We start from the raw sequence: 16459 nt of genomic DNA on the forward strand, positions 1-16459 counted from the left end.
CTAGGAGCTTGCCCTCTCAATCTGGGAGAGAGTGATGAATAGCAGGGGTCAATAGAAGCGGGTCACAGGGCAGCTGTCCGGGACTGCCCTGAACTTGATTACCCCACTGCTGTTTTGTTTTGTTTTTTAAGCTAGTACATAATACACAAGCTGTTTAAACTCCTCTTTTTCTCTGTTGCGTTTGACAATAAGGAAATACCATTTGCTATTTTGCCTATTGTCATGATCTATAGATAAAAAGATGTCAAGGCCAACCTAAAGGGAGTGTTGCTTCGTGGGGCCAGTCTCTCAAGTTGAAATCCATTTACACATATTTCTAATAAAATTTCAGGAATCTTTTACCCTTAAATATAAAAAATTCACTTGTGCTTTAACTACTTAATACTGTTGTAGCTAAACCTTATAGTTTATAGATTATTCTCAGACAAAGATTTGCCATTGTTGATGGGACATGACTACTAATATTAACTTGGAAAACTTTTCATATTAGAGGAGCTGAAAGAAGGGTAATCACTATAATTCTTAGAGACATTAAAAGAATAATGGGGTAATATAAATAACTTAATGCCAAAAATTGAATAGATAAAAATGGGCAGATTCTTTGAAAATACAGCTTACAAAATTAACACAAGGTAAAAGAAAGTTATGTCTATTAAATATAATATTTTAGTTATCAAAATGTTCATGGTTTCACTGGTTAATTAAAAAAACATTTAAAACTTAGAAATAATAGCAATCTTGTACTAAAACACAAAAGGGAAGACTACTTTTTGGCTTGTGTTATCAGACTACCATAATAGCACTTCCAGAACTTGACAGAAAATTACCAGAAATAGTGAAGGAGAAAACTGAGAGATAAAACTCCTTTTGTCATCATTTGGCATTAAATATGAACTTTTAAAAAGTGTGACATAGATACAGTTTTCTTTCTACTTTGACTCCTAAACTGTGAAGCTATAGAAACCATAGTCGCTGTTTTATAGTTGTTCCATGTGTGATGGGGTCGGTGGGGGGGGGGGGGAGGCAAAGGCCAGAGAAGATATGTGAAAGTGCTCTTTACTTCTTCAAAGTGTAGCATTACAACATGCAGCCCTTCTCTGCCCACATTTGGGCTAATAGGATCTGTCAGCTCTCCCTTTCTCCGTAATTGAGTAAATTGTGGCTGCTGCCTAATTCTTCTCCGTCCTCCACCCCTTTTGTGTGTGTGTCCACTTACCATCCCGAGAACGTGGGCAGTGATAAATAAAGCATTGAGTGGAGCTCTCTCAACTCTTTGAAAGCAGCATGATGCCAGCCCTCTAGTTATATTTCTTTAAGTGTTTACATTTTCCTGTATTCTTTCTCTTGTGTAGCTGGAACCCTGGGGATGCAAAGCCATGAGAGAGGCCAAGAAGCTAACAAAGTAGCTGTCTCCCTTGTTAGCTTGTTCCTTTATTCTTTAAAAACAAGATAAACCCATCTGGCTCAGGGCATTACACTCCCTCCCCATGCACCTCTCTAGCGGGGACTTCACCTGCAGTGAGGGTTCACAGTGATTAGGGAGGGGCAGTAATTCACGCTTCCATCCTCTTCAAGGACGCTTTGCAGTCTTTAAAGGTGCTGACCCACTGAGTTAAACTGTCAAGGGAGGATAAAAAAGTATCTTCATCCCAGGAGGTAACAGCTGCCAGGTTTTCAACACCTTCCACATTGCTGTAAAAAAAAGTCACAATTGTCAGCCGAAAGAAACATGAATCTGTTGCCATCTTCTGTTAATGACTGGGCCTTACAAAAGGAGTTACATAAGTCTTTTGGAAGGAATAAGTAACTGTTTCCCTTGCCTGAGATTTTCTTCTCCCCTGATAAAAATCCCTACATTGTTCTAAACATCACCTTGGAGGAATGTAACATTGAAAGAGCCAATGGAAGCATGAATGGCCTTGTCTCCTTTCTACAGTTGGGCAAGTAGGAAGAAGATGCACATCACAGACAGAAAATGACATCAGAGTGTGTATTAACAAAACAGCAAGAACAAGTCGTTCATAAACCAGTAAGCTGAGAGAAGACATACGGTGTTCTGTTCTTTGGAGGACAGTTTGTTTTCAGGCAGCATCCAGATGGGGAAATACCACAACATTGCTTTTTCAAGAGTCATTTCTCCTGAAAGAAAGGAGTGAAACCTCACAGAATTCACTGCTTTCATCAGATCCAGTGTTTTGAGTATGATGGCATTCTCTTCTTTCTGATTTGATTAATGAGGGGAAAGGTTTAATGGAGTCCCTGCTATCAGGCAGGCAGTTTTTTCTTCTATTTGTTTTAGGTTAGTCATTTTAATTGTATTGAGTAATTAGAAGGTACACACAGCCAAGGGAGCTTTGTTCTGATAATTGCTCAAGAAAACCCATTCCCTATCTGCTGTTGCTTTGTGTTAAGACACTTCTCCCTCTAGTGGCAATAGTAAGCACTTTGGCTTGGCAGTAGGCAAGGTGTAATTGCAACATGACAAACTATGCTTAAGGGACTATCTTGTAAATACTTTAGGGTTCAGCATTATTTCATTATATCTTTGTGTTTTTACCCTTTGAAACTTCCTACCTCCTCTTTCTTCTTCCTGAAGTGCTTTGGATGGGGAAAAAAAATAACTGCCTGAGATGTTTATTAAACACACACACACACACACCACACCACAGTGCATTCTGGGTAATGTTTTGCAGCTTGACTTAATTTTAGTCATCTGTTTTAATTACCTATTTATAAAAATGCTTTTGCATTTGTAGACATTATTTAATACTTTGGAAGAAGCACCTCATTTGAAATAAATAAATAAATTGTACATATTTTAAATAGTCTGTGTAAAAGATCTTAAAGGTAATTAATGTAGGTCTCTTAAGTAAGACAAAAGTGATCTTTCTGAGTCTGATGAAGTGATTTGTTTATATAACTCCCCTTTCTGCTGAATTCTTTAGCGCCTAATAACATTGGGGGCGGGTAACAAACACCCCAGCATGGTTTGGCAATCTGTGCCCAGCTTCAAAAACCCTTCTTCAAAAAGAAGCAATTTAATAACCAGCTTTCTTAAAATTACTTTGAGGAAAGAAGACTGTATAGGGGGTTAGCGCTTTGTTTTATTTTTATTTCAGTGTAATCATTCTTTGATAAATTGTGTAATCACTGACATAGTAGAAAACATATTATTGAACTCCTGGGTTGTAATGACCATAAAAAGTGTATTTTCATATAGAGAGTTGAGATACTGTGAATAAATTATAAAGGAAATAGCTTATGTGCTGGTCAAAGTCCATATGGGCCCAATTCATTTTGTGTTCAGTGCTTACTCTGGATACACCATTTTTTAAAAAGGAGAAAAAGGGAAAGAGGATGGGAAGCCTATTGTGCCCAGCTGCACACACTCTAAAAAAAAAAAAAAAAATTAAAATCTGTCTTTAGATCCACATGGAAGGAAAGCAGTTAGAGCAGTGGTTTTCAACCTGTGGGTCGCGACCCCTTTAGGGATCAATTGACCCCTTTCACGAGGGTCACATATCAGATATTTACTTGCAATTCATAACAGTAGTGAAATTATAGCTATGAAGTAGCAACAAATGTAATTGTATGGTTAGGGTCAAAAATGAGGAACTGTATTGAAGGATGGCAACATTAGGAAGGTTGAGAACCACTCACTGAGTTAGAGCTTTGTGTCTTGGATTGGGATTCGGCAGCGTCTGGATGTCATTTGGAAGGCCCAGTCCCAGCTTCCCTAGAGTTGTTTTGTAATTTGATTTTTCTAGCCCATATTCTTGCCTGGGACATGATTTGATGTTACTGTATATCTAAAGGTCCCTGTCCTCCCACCACACCCCCCAGTCTCTTAAGCATTTTCATTATACTTTATCTTGTTTTGCTATAGGGCTGTTGAACAGATTTCTTAAGCAGCCCTTTGCAAGGTTAAAAGAATGCAGCTTGGTAACAAGTTTGTGTCATTTTAAATATATACCTTCTAGTAAATAAGGAGAAGCCTGGCAATCAATCCCTTTTAGTGTGTTATATGTTTCACCTGACAACTAAACCTTCTATTGATTAGCCATTACTTTGTTAGATAATCCTATGTCATTGAATCCATTGTAAAAAATTAAACTCTTTAAAATGTTTTACCCTAGCAGCAGTGTGAAAATTGAAAACTTGTTCAGAATTACAGCCTGCTTTCACAAAGAAGGTAGTTTTCAGCCAGGCATCTTGCTGGTTTATGCTTATGTGCTTTATATGCAATATAAAAACGTATTAAAGTACTCCAACGCAAAACTCTGTGCCTCTGGTTCAGCAATGAAGCTACCTGTTCAGATGTTGCATGGGGACAAAGCCTAGCTTGCCTGCAGTCATTATATTCACTAGTTTGATTTTAAAATGGAAGGAATCTTATCATAGTAAATATTGTTTGAGGCTTTTTAACTACAGAGCGGTCAAAAGACTGGCAAATTTTAGCCACTTGTCTCTGTTGTTTCCTTGGAACATAAGCATAAAATAGGTCATGTACCCATTTTACAGATGAATTGCCAAAAAGCAAAGTCTATATCCCTAGCAATTCTCTACTCTGGACACTTAGTGCTAGAGTAGGTTTTCTGACTACCTAATGTTCCCCTGAGCATGTTAAGTCATTCATGAAGGAGAGGAAAGTTTGAATGAAATGAATTATTCTAGCATTCATAAATTTGTTTTGTTCTTTGAGACAGGGTCCTGGCTGGCATGGCACTTACCTTGAAGCTCAGGGTGATCTTGAACTTGAAACAATCCTGTCTCAACCACTAAATTCTGGTATTACAGGTGTGAGCCACCATACCCAGCTCCCCTTCATAATTTTTTTAAAAACTTCTATATTTCGTTATTTTGTATGTGCATACATGTGTGTGTGCACCTGCTATATACAGCACAGCACACATATGGAGGTCACAGGACAGCCTGGAATCTGTTCTCTCCATCTACCATTTATTTATTTATTTTATTTTATTTTATTTATTTATTTTTTTTTTTTTTTTTGTTTTTTTGTTTTTTCGAAACAGGGTTTCTCTGTGTAGCTTTGTGCCTTTCCTGGAACTCACTTGGTAGCCCAGGCTGGCCTCGAACTCACAGAGATCCTCCTGGCTCTGCCTCCCAAGTGCTGGGATTAAAGGCGTGCGCCACCACCGCCCAGCTCCATCTACCATTTAAACTAGAACTCAGGTTGTTAGGCTTGGTGGCTAACCCCACCTTTACCCACCAAGGTCCTCCTCCAAAATTTTTCAAAGCTTTTACTTTTTTTTTTTTTTTTTTTTTTTTGCCTATGTTCAGCCACTAAGCTATAAACCAGCCCTCATAATTTTATTATTTATTTATTTATTTATTTATTTATTTATTTATTTATTTATTTATTTATTTTTGAGACAGGGTTTCTCTATATAGCCCTGGCTGTCCTGGTCTGTAGACCAAGCTGGCCTTGAACTCACAAAGATACACCTGCCTCTGCCTCCCGCGTGCTGGGATTAAAGACGTGCACCACCACTGCCTAGCCATAATTTTATTTTTATGAATTCTTTTATAACTTAGTTGCTTTTTTTTCTCTTCCTTGCTTTATTTTAATGACTTTGACTTCCAAAGTATGTTGAATTGATGTGGCAAGAGTATCTTCCCCTTGTTCCTAGTTTTCGGGGGATAGTGTTAAACCTTCCATCATTAAAGCATGGTGTTAGTTGGATATTTCTAGATGCCCATTATGAATTAAAGAATTTACCATTAATTCCCAGGTGTCTGACTTTTTAAAAAACTATAAGTAGGTGTTTAATTTAGTTAAGAATTTTTAAAAATCTGTATGTGCATATGAGTTCAGGTGCTCTTGAAGACCAGTGGCCTTGGATCCCTTGGAACACAGTTATGGACAGTAATGAGCCCCCCAATGCAGGAACTGGGAAGAGAAGTCAAGTCTTCTGGAAGAGCAGTGTGTGGGGGCTTAACTGCTGAGTCATCTCTCAGCCCCTAGTTAAAAACTTTCTAAAAATCTGAAATGTTGTCTGGACCCCTGCCCCCATTCTGTTAATATGGTAATTACTCGAGTTGACTTTATTAAGAATTTTTTCTCTGTGCACTTAAAAATATTGGTCTGAAGTTTGCTTTGTAATGTCTTGGGCAGAGTTTGATGTCAGGATTATGCTGGTCTTATAAATGAGAGTTGGGAAGTGTTGCCCTCTTCCATGTTATGAAGGTCCTTCTGTACCAGTGAAACAATTTGGGTTATAAGTTTTCTTTCTGGAAAAATTTTATAGCAGTTTCAGTCTCCTTAATAAGTAGAGCTATTTGGATTTTTAGTTTGGATTATGTGAGTTTTGGACAGTTTATTTGTTTGCTTTGGTTTTGGATAGTGTTTTTTATATTTATTTTGTTTGTATATTTAATTGTGTGAATGTGGCTGGGAGTTTGTATATGTGCATGCAAGGTGCCTTCAGAGGCCAGAAGAGGGCATTGGCTCTCATGGAGCTGGGGTTACAGCTAGTGTGAGCCCCATGATGTGGTGCTGAGAACCCGTCTTGGACCCCCTGCATGAGTAGGATGTACTCTTAACCACTGAACCATTTCTCCAGCCCCTTGGTTTTGGTTTTTCAAGACAGAATCTCAGATACTGAACTCTTGATCCTTCGCCCTCTGCCTGGAATTGTGGCTCCTGCTCACCACATTTGTTTTGAACCAGCATCTCACTATGTATCGAAGGCTGACTTCCAATACAACCCTCCTTCCCTCCTTCCTCCTTCCTCCTTCCCTCCTTCCTCCTTCCCTCCTTCCCTCCTTCCCTCCTTCCCTCCCTCCCTCCTTCCCTCCTTCCCTCCCTCCCTCCTTCCCTCCTTCCCTCCTTCCTCCCTTCCCCTCTTCCTCCCTCCCTCCCTCCCTCCCTCCTTCCTCCCATCCTCCCTCCTTCCCTCCCTCCCTTCCTTCCTTCCTTCCTCCTTCAGAAAAAAATCTACCTTTATAGACTATGCTATGTAGAGCACACTGTGTAGTCAGTCCATGGTGGCCTCCAACAATTCTCCTGCCTCAGCCTCCTCAAATAACTTTTTATTTTAATCTGCAGTTTTTCCAGATTGGCTGAGAGCCTCTTTTTCTGTTACTTTGACTTTTGTCTAGATTTGTATTTCCCTTTAAAAAAAAAAAAAGTCTGTGTATGTCTGTGTCCACAGGTATGCATGCCTGTGGATTTAATGTGCAAGAAGAGGGTGGCTGGAGTTACATACAGGCTTGTATTATAGGTGTATACCACCATACTGTCTCTTTAGGTTTTTCTTTCTCTGGTGAAAATTTCCCCATCTGTTTACTCATCGTGATCATCATCTTTCATTTAATCATTTCATTGAACAGATTAAAGACCTCTTTAGTGCTGTTCAAGTAGGTCATTTTTTTATATTTCTTCTTGACTGCTCTGCAAGTGTGGTGATTTTTATATTAGATAGCAGATAGTGTAAATGATTCATTGCAGAACAAACTCTGAATCAGCCTCTGATGAAAATACTAGCAGCTCAATGTGACTGCGTGGAGCCTTGGCCTTACATCTGAAAAAGATAGGCGTGTTTGTTTTACCCATACACATAAAGCAGATCCCTTAGACCTAGAATGTTTTTCTATCTCAACTCCTGGTCTTTTTCAGTGTCTTGGGGAAGTCTGACATTTTTTCTGTATCCCTCTAATGAAGTAGGAATCAAATCTAAATTCTTCCCTTTTCTCCTGGGCACAAGCTGGAGTCTTGGCTCAGTCCCTTCAGCCTTCCAGGTGCTCTTTCCCTTGGAAAGCCCAGTCTGCCTTAATGTGTGTGCTTTAGGGGTTAAACATGGACTCGAGGAGAATTTAAATGTTTTCCAAGACCTCTTCCTTTCCCTGTGGCTCTCCTCAGTGGGATCTCTGTTCTCAATTGCCAGCCACTGTGGCAGTTCTGAACCCTGTGCTTGGAAAGCTCAACGCAGTAGGCTTTGGCTTCCTAGCTGTTGCGTTCACCTTCTCCTGGCACCAACCGACAGGACTTTGAATGCTTCCAGGGGAAACACAGCTCACATCTCACCCAGTGTGGTTCTTTTTTAGCACCCTCTCCGTTTTTCACCCATTTTGTCTATCTTCAGTGCCTCACATAGTTTTAAAAATAGTTTACTTTAGTTAAGCTATTATCCAGGCAGGAGAGATGGCTCAGAGGTTAAGAGCACTGGAGAGGTCCTGAGTTCTATTCCTGGCAATCACATGGTGACTCACAACCATCTGTAATAAGATCTGGTGCCCTCTTCTAGTGTGCAGGTATACATGCAAGCAGAATAATGTATACATGATAGATAAATAAATCTAAAAAAAAAAGTTAAGCTATTATCCAGAGGAAGGTTAAATCATTGTAACATTTCTGCCATTATTGGAATCAGAATTCTTTTGTTGTGTTCCTCTACCGCCTAACCCCCCACCCACGCTTTTGACATTGTTTATGTAGCCCATGCTAATTCCTAAATCCTGGGATTACAAGCATGGACCACCAGCCATGCTGAAAGAGCCAGAATTCTTTGCCTTAAAGTTTTATTAATTTATTCAATAAATGTTTATTAATTCATGTGTATTTTTTTAATATTTTATAAGAATAATTTTAATGGAACTAGAGAGACGACTTAGGGGTTAAGATCACTTGATACTTTTGGAGAGTACCCAGGTTCAGTTCCCAGCACCCACATGAAAATTTACAGCTGTCCATAACTCCTGCATTGTACATGTATGCATGCCAGCAAAACATCATACACATAAAAGAAACAAAATTTTTAAAAATGCTTTTAATATATGTTGAAATAATTTCAATGATGAATGAATAAAACAAAAGTTTCAACTTGTTTAAAACAAAACTCTTCTTAATATTGTTAGAGAGAACTCGGACTGCAGATGAGAAGGGTTTTTGTTGTTTTTTCCTACCAATTCTTTGAAAAATAATAATAATTGGTCAAAAGCAAATTTTAAAATTCTGTTTATACTTTTATAAACAGACAAGTGAGTGAATAAATAAATGTGAGAAGACACAACTCTCCCCTATAGAAGGATTCCGATTTATAAAAATGTAGAAGGAAAAAGAAATTTAAGATTCACCATTAGAAAATTACTAGAGGCACGATCCTTCAAAGGATACTAGAATTAGCAGGTGAAATTTAAAATAGAAACTATTTGCATACCCTCAAAATATTTTCTCTAATGTATTTAATAATTCCCAAAGGGGAAATTACACATTCACAGTGAGACCAAGTGATCAAGACAAATATCACTAGAACTGTTAACACATCTGTTGATTTGATGCCCTGAGAAGGAAGGGCATGTCATCTCACACGTATCCTTCAAATAATGACCTCGTTCTGATCACGAGTTGAGGGAGATCCTATTGATTAACTGATTTAGAAGTGTCAGTCATGAAAGACAAGGAAAACTGAGAGCTTGTGCCAGATTATAGAAGACTGAGGAGGTATGACAAACACATGCAAATAAAGCTCCTGGCAGAAGGAGACCGAGAAACTGAAACTTAGTCTACACTTCATACACTATCAAGTTCACACACATGCCTTTTTAATTGAAGACTTTACCCAGGGCTGGAGAAGTGGCTCAAATGGTTAAGAAGACCCTGCTCTAGCAGAGGATCCAAGTTCAGATCCCGGCTCCTACATCAGGTGGCTCACAAATGCCTGTAGCTCCAAGGCAGTGGTTCTCAACCTTCCTAATGCTGTGACCCTTTAATACAGTTCCTCATGTTGTGGTGACCCCCAACCATAAAATTGTTTTTGTTACTACTTACTAACTGTAATTTTGCTACTGTTATGAATAGTAAGGTAAATATCTGTGTTTTCCAACGGTCTTTGGCAATCCCTGTGAAAGGGTCATTCAACCCCAAAGGGGTTGCAACCCACAGGTTGAGAACCACTGCTCCAAAGGAGTCATGCACACCCCCTCTGACCTCTGAGACAGACAGAGGGACTCTCTCCCTCTCTCTCTGTCTCCCCTCTCGCTCTCTCTTAAAAAATTTTTCCCTCCCAAACAGTCTTTCCGTGTAGCCCAGGTTGGCTTCAACTTGTCCTCCTCTTCTATCAGCCACTGAAGTGCTAAGTCTGGAGATGTATGCCACCATGCCTGGCTCTAAGTTAACTTCTCTGAGTGTGCTGCTGTGGTACTGAGGTTTGAACCTAGAGCTTAAAGCATGCTAGGCAAGTGTGTGTAGTCTACCACTGAGTTACATCTGAAGCCCCAGTTTCTTAGTTTTGATAAGTGTTCTCTAAGAGAACACTTAGGGGAAGCTGAGTTGAGGAAGGGGGAAAAAAATCTTTGTAACTTTTGTAAATCTGAAACATCTTAATTCATAAAATAGCGCTTTTAAAATTAATGTTAAGTGATCGTGGCTTAACTGTCATCATCTTAATTCCAACACAGATATTTAAGTCGGTTCTCAAACACTTCCCAGGCCAGCAGTGTCAGCATCTGCTGGAAATTGTGCTTCCACAAGTCCCCCCCCCCAGGTGATTCTGATGGCACAGAGAAGTGGGGAACAGTGATCTATGGTATAGATTCAATACCACCCACAACAACTTTAGGTAGGAAGCACATGCAGGAGGCTGGGGCAGGAGGGATTGCCACAAGGTTAAGTACAGCCAGGATTGCATTGTGAGATTCTTGTCTCAAAAAGGGATAACTGGACTCTGGAGAGAGCTCAGAGGTTAAGAGCACTTACTGCAGCTAGGTGGTGGTGGCGGCGGTGGCGGCGCATGGCTTTAACCCCAGCATTCAGGAGGCAGAGGCAGGTGAATCTCTGTGAGTTTGAGGCCAGCCTGGTCTAATGAGTTCCAGGACAGCCAGGGCAACACAGCAAAACACTGTCTTGAAAAGCCAAATGAATGAATGAATGAATGAGTAATGTGTTTTAGCTATGTGTGGGTGACGCACACCTTTAATCCCAGCACTCAGGAGGCAAAGGCAGGTGGATTCTTGAGTTCCAGTACAGCCAGGGCTACACAGAGAAGCCCTGTTGGGAGGGCAGGGAGATAAAGCATCTTTCACCATGAAGGAAGACTGTACTATAGTCAGCATTTGTGTCCATTTCCTAGAGTTCTGTTTTTAATTTCCTTCTAATCAGTCTCCAAAGTATGCTTCAGACGTATTCTTTCTTTTGCTCTTGTTTTCTTTTGCTGTTGTGGTCCAGCTACGTAATCTAGGCTGGTCTGAAATTGGTTGTCTAGCCTGATCTGGCTTCCAGTTCACACTCCTCCTCAGTGATTAGTTTACAGGTGTGTGTCATCATGTCTGACTTATAGTTAATTGCTATTTTAAACAGAGCATGGAATCTTAAATTTTACATTTATTTTGTTATTTCTTTTATTTTCAGACACAATATCATTATGCTGCCCAGGCTAGCTTCAGACTTACAGTCTTCCCATATTGGCATCTATAGTGCTGGGATTATACTGTATCTGACTAAAGTTTGCATTTTAAAAGCTGTGTATCCAATCCTCTATCTCCCATTCATACCATGAATTCCCTGCTCACTTGATCATGGGCACACCATTGGCTTTTATGGGCTCCGTTTTTGCCCCTTCTCTACTTGGTTCGTCAGCAACCACAAATCTCAAATTTAGAAATAGAACTGTATGTTGATTTAGAGAAATAGAAGAGAATCTGACAGCTATGTCTGTCAGTATTTCAGTATCTAAAACAACAACAACAAAACAAAAAACAAAACAAAAAAAAGTGATTTTTTTTTCTTTTCTTAAACTTAAATTGTCTCTACAGACTTACAACAGCTGTGCCAGGCTCTGCATAAACCAAGAGACAGTATGTCTGACAAGCACTGCTATGAAGACTGAAAATTGTGTGGCCAAGGTAAGTAACAGTATTCACAAGTTAACATCAGACCACATTGGCACAATGCTACAACTGTAATTGTCTTTTTCTTTCTTTTCTTTTCTTTTTTTTTTTTTTTATAAAAGAAAGCATTTAATTAATTTGGGGTTTGCTTACAGTTTCAGAGGTTTAGTCTATTATCACCATGATGGGGGACATGGTAGCATACAGACAGGTACTGTTGCCGTAGTTGAGAACTACATCCTGATGAGTGGGCAGAGAGCCTGTAATTGTCTTTATTCAGTGTTGTTACCACATACTATCATAAGATCATACGTTTATGAAGAGAATATAAGCAGGCATCACTTTATACAGAGTGAACTGAAAGTTGGCTTTTCTGTCTCTTCAGTTGCAACAGAATCTTTTGATTACCCAGTCACACTGCTCAGTAAGATTTGTGTAAGATAATGAACAGTTTGTTTTGTAACTTCCTTTGTGACTTGTTTTTTTGTTTGTTTTGTTCTTTGTTTGGGTTTTTGGTTCCTTCAAGACAGGGTTTCTCTGTGTAGCCTTGGCTGTCCTGAACTTCACAATGTAGCCCAGGCTGGTTTCGAGATCGGCCTGCCTCTGCCTCCCGAGTGCTGAGATTCAAATCCAGCACTGCCATGCCTTCTTCCAGTGCGGCTGTAGCACATCAGCAATACACTGATGGTAGCAGTGTGAGCAGAGGAGAGGGCCCCAGAGGGCCTGGGAGGGATGGCGTGCCACTGTGACTTCAGAAATGTCATATTTGGTGATTTTGAGTAGAAAAGTGTATGTAGCTGACATATGGGCCAAGTCTTCTATATATAGATGTGTGTTATATCTCTAGATACAAAAATAATTTAAAAGTTAGAAATCTTTGGAGCTGGAGAGATGGGTCAGTGGTTAAGAACTCAGTGGTTAAAGACTGTTCTTGTATAGGATCCAGGTTCAACTGTCAGCACCACGCGATGGCTCACAGCCATCTGTAACTCCAGTTCCAGGGGACCCAGTGTCTTCTTCTGACCTTTGTGACCATTGCATGCACATGATACACAGACATACATATAGGCAAAATACCACCCATACATACAAAATAAATTTTTAAAAATTTTTTTAAAATTAGAAATCTTAAAATTTTTCTTTCAACTTTCTAGATTGACTGGGGGGAGCTTTTTGTTAGTTTTACCTTCTTGGGGATAATGTTCAGTATGAGTTATATTTCTAGAGTTTGTCTTCATTTTTATGCAACAGTAACTTTTATTACCATATAGGGGTTTGTTGTTTTACAGCTTCCCCAACTTCCTGCTTACTCCCTGTGTATGTGTGTGGGCTCTTACTTCCTGTCGTTATTGGAGGTAGGACTTTATGTCATGTGGGCTCCATCTTTGTTAGGAAATTCAGGAAGCGCTGTCTGACAAAAAATAAACGAGGTAGCAGCTTATAAACAACTTACTTTCTATAGTTCTAGAAGTGTCTAGTTGAAAGGTCACTCTTCTTCAGAGATGGAGCCTTTCTGTAGTCTCAGGATGGAAGGGATGAGCCCAGCTCTGGGTTCTCTTAGTAATCCATTTGTTCATTTACTTATTGCTTAGTTAGGGCTCTAATTCTGTTCATGAAGACACTGTTCTCACACATTAGGTGGTTAGGGAGGAACACAATCATTCACAACACAGGAGCAACACGAATTTTTATTATATTTCCTAAAACACATGGTAATCTCTGACCTTGTTTTATTAGCTGAAAGTTTACAGCTTATAGCCATTGGAATTGACCATATGAGAAATGTCAGAATTTATTTTAAATTATAGCTGCAAAAGGTAGGTTTATCAAATTGTGACTTAAGTTCACATCTTAATTAGCTACAAAAAAATGAAGAGTAACGTGAGTTACATTTAATTTTCAGTTACTTAATAATTTCTAAGTGCTGCTTGACCCTGTTTTATATCTAGCATTGGTGTATGGAGATGGGGATCCAGAAAAAGTCTTCTTTTGATCCTTTTTTTGAACATGCTGCCCTCACTTTCATCACAAGTGAGTTACTTCTGGCTAAACAAGGCAGAAACTTAGCCTGAGCACCATCCAAGGACAGGGTGACAGTTTTAATGAGTTTCATTGAGAGCTGGCCAACTGAGCATCTGTTCCTGTTGTTCTCACACTCCTTAGCTGTGCCGCTGAGTGTGTGTACAGTGTGGGGTGGGTTTGGGTTTGTTGTTGTTGTTGTTTTGTTTTCTTTTCCGCCCTCTACTTCAGTGGTGCACAGTTAGAAATCTTCTGGCATCTGGCACAATGGTATAAATTCTTCATCCTCTTGGGTGAGGAAATAAGTTTGCTTGTTACTACTCATCAGTCTGCTTCACCTGCTCCCAGATGGTGACCTTCTCATCCCATTCTTGCTTGTTTCAACATTATTCTGACACCTATTTTCTTTCATTCTCCCCTTAACCACTCTAATTGAATAATGATTTCTATAATTTCCAGTTGGAACACAACCAACTTCCTGGTTCCTTTTATTGGCCCACATCCTGTCTTCTAGTTCATTGCTTCAAATTTGAGCCAAGTCATCAAATAAAAATACATAATGGAAAAAAATGTTGATTGCAGTAACCTCCACTAGCATGGCAACCATGAGAGTTCTCCTTTCTTATTGCTAAACGTGTTGTTTCTGTCTCACGATGTCATGCTGTCTTTCCTGACCTCTTTTACTTCTTGACCTTTGAAAGAAATGACTGGAAATTATTTTTGTACATCTGTAAGCATTTCCCTCTTTCTTGTTCTTCATCTTTAGTTCTTAACAGTAGTGGTTTTGTCTGCTGCAGTGGTGTGGCTGTGATGACTTTCCTTCAGAAACTGGTTGAGCATCTGATACTGATTCAGACTGCTCCAGTGTGGCCTACGTGTCCAGCTGTCTCCATGTGGGAACCACTGTAATACAGTGAAGCCAGCCTTTTCCCCTTAGAGTCAAAGCAACTGAATTTCAGTCAGAGTCATTTTGGTTTGGGTATAAATACTAATTGTAGTCTTAGCCCTTTCATTACTTGTTTGTATTTTACAGAAGACATTGGTCCTTTTCAAAATCAGGGATGAAGCCTGTTGTATTTTGTGTGTAGCTTTCCTCTGCCAGTAACTCTGTAGCCTTGCCGTTCCTGTGTGGAAAGGACGCTCCTTTTCATTCTCGGTAAAATGTAAGGAAGCACAGCTGCTTCATAAGCTACCTTAGGTTGACCGCAGTCTCCTGAATCTTTACCTTATAAGAAAGAGATTCAAGAAAGAGACATTTAAAAATAAAAGCAGGGAGAGGTCCAGGTAGTATTTGAAGCCATGAAGTATCTTGTATACAGTTTGCTTTTTTCCTTTCTGTCTCTCTGTGTGGGATCAGAAGATGCGCACCACCATGCCTTGGTTAGTTTGCTTTTTAAAGCATTTCATCTGCTCATAGCCCTAGCGTTTATGAGATTTGTTTGGAGAACATGATGAGCTCTCTATTTATTGTAGCTTTAAATGGACAGTCATTATTGACTGTCAGCTTAGTCTTTAAAATCTATAATCACATTGTACCTAATTGTCAACCTTCATGTTTTTTAATTATGAAAGAAAACTGAGAACATTAATTTTTATGTTATCTTACTATTGACTTTATTGAAATACTACAGAAAATTTTGGTTTGAGGCTTTTCCATAATTTACCTTTACACCTCACACCCCTTCCATAAACATGTACAGTTAAAAATGAGTTGTTAGAATACCTACCTCTACCTTGATTCCTGGCCTAGACTGGGAAAGCTCTGTCTTTGTTTGGAATAGGTCTATTCAATGGTCTTGCGTACATTCTATGTTTTTGTTGTTTGTTACTACTGTTTTTTACTTGAGACTAATAATCTGTTTGAAACTGACTGAGACAGAAAGATGTGATGTTCCTTCCCACTCACTCCAGATTTTGATAGAAGACTTGTTTTATTTATTTCCAAAATTATATCCGCAGGAAACAAGCTGTTTAAATTCAGATTATGCTGAAGCAAAATGGTCCTGGTATGAGAAGCAACGTGCTGTTTTACGAGCACAGAGTCCCTTTTCTCATAACTGATTGATAGTAAATATTTTCCTGAAGAGTTATTGCCAACCATGAACAGTGCAACTGTTTCACTTTTTTTCCGTGCTACTTGCTGTACCAGCCATTGTCGGTAATTAAGATCTACAATTCACAATGCAGACGTTTGCACTTCCTCTGGGTCTGTGCTATTTATAAGGCGTTTCAGCTGTTCAGAGTTTCTTCTGAGTTTTAAACTACATGTTAACAGGCTCCTTTAATATACTACTGTTCCACAAGTAGGAAGTCAGACGTCTGTTGTTCACACAGACCCTTCTGACATAGCTGCAGTTAGCTTTGTGGTGAACACAGCAAGATGTAATTGTGTCTTATCATCAAGGCCAGTGTGATTGGGAAAACTTGGAAGTGTAATACTGTTTTAAAGAAAGCAAGAATGAAATTCAGAATTAACATCTTTTCTTTCATCTTTAAATGGTGAATTTAATGTCAATGGTTACCAAGGTTTTAAGAAATACACTTATTGGCTAGAATTCGTATATTTTTCAAATTAAGAATGTGAAAATAAGCC

General features: G+C 39.2%; 1 protein-coding gene across 11 annotated transcripts in view; it reads left to right on the forward strand.

Moving 5' to 3' along the window:
• Btrc (beta-transducin repeat containing E3 ubiquitin protein ligase) overlaps nt 1–16459 on the forward strand; it is a 183530-nt gene that overhangs the window by 106374 nt on the left and 60697 nt on the right. For 10 of the 11 annotated variants that reach the window (XM_037207325.1, XM_037207328.1, XM_037207333.1 and 7 more), the window contains one exon: nt 11773–11862. The exons of the other annotated variant lie outside the window; for it this stretch is intronic. In XM_037207325.1, coding sequence (XP_037063220.1) covers nt 11773–11862 — 90 coding nt within the window. The remainder of the gene's footprint in view (nt 1–11772; nt 11863–16459) is intronic. 11 annotated transcript variants of the gene reach the window in all.

This window comes from Peromyscus leucopus, chromosome 1 (assembly GCF_004664715.2).
Source record: "Peromyscus leucopus breed LL Stock chromosome 1, UCI_PerLeu_2.1, whole genome shotgun sequence".
NCBI lineage: Eukaryota > Metazoa > Chordata > Mammalia > Rodentia > Cricetidae > Peromyscus > Peromyscus leucopus.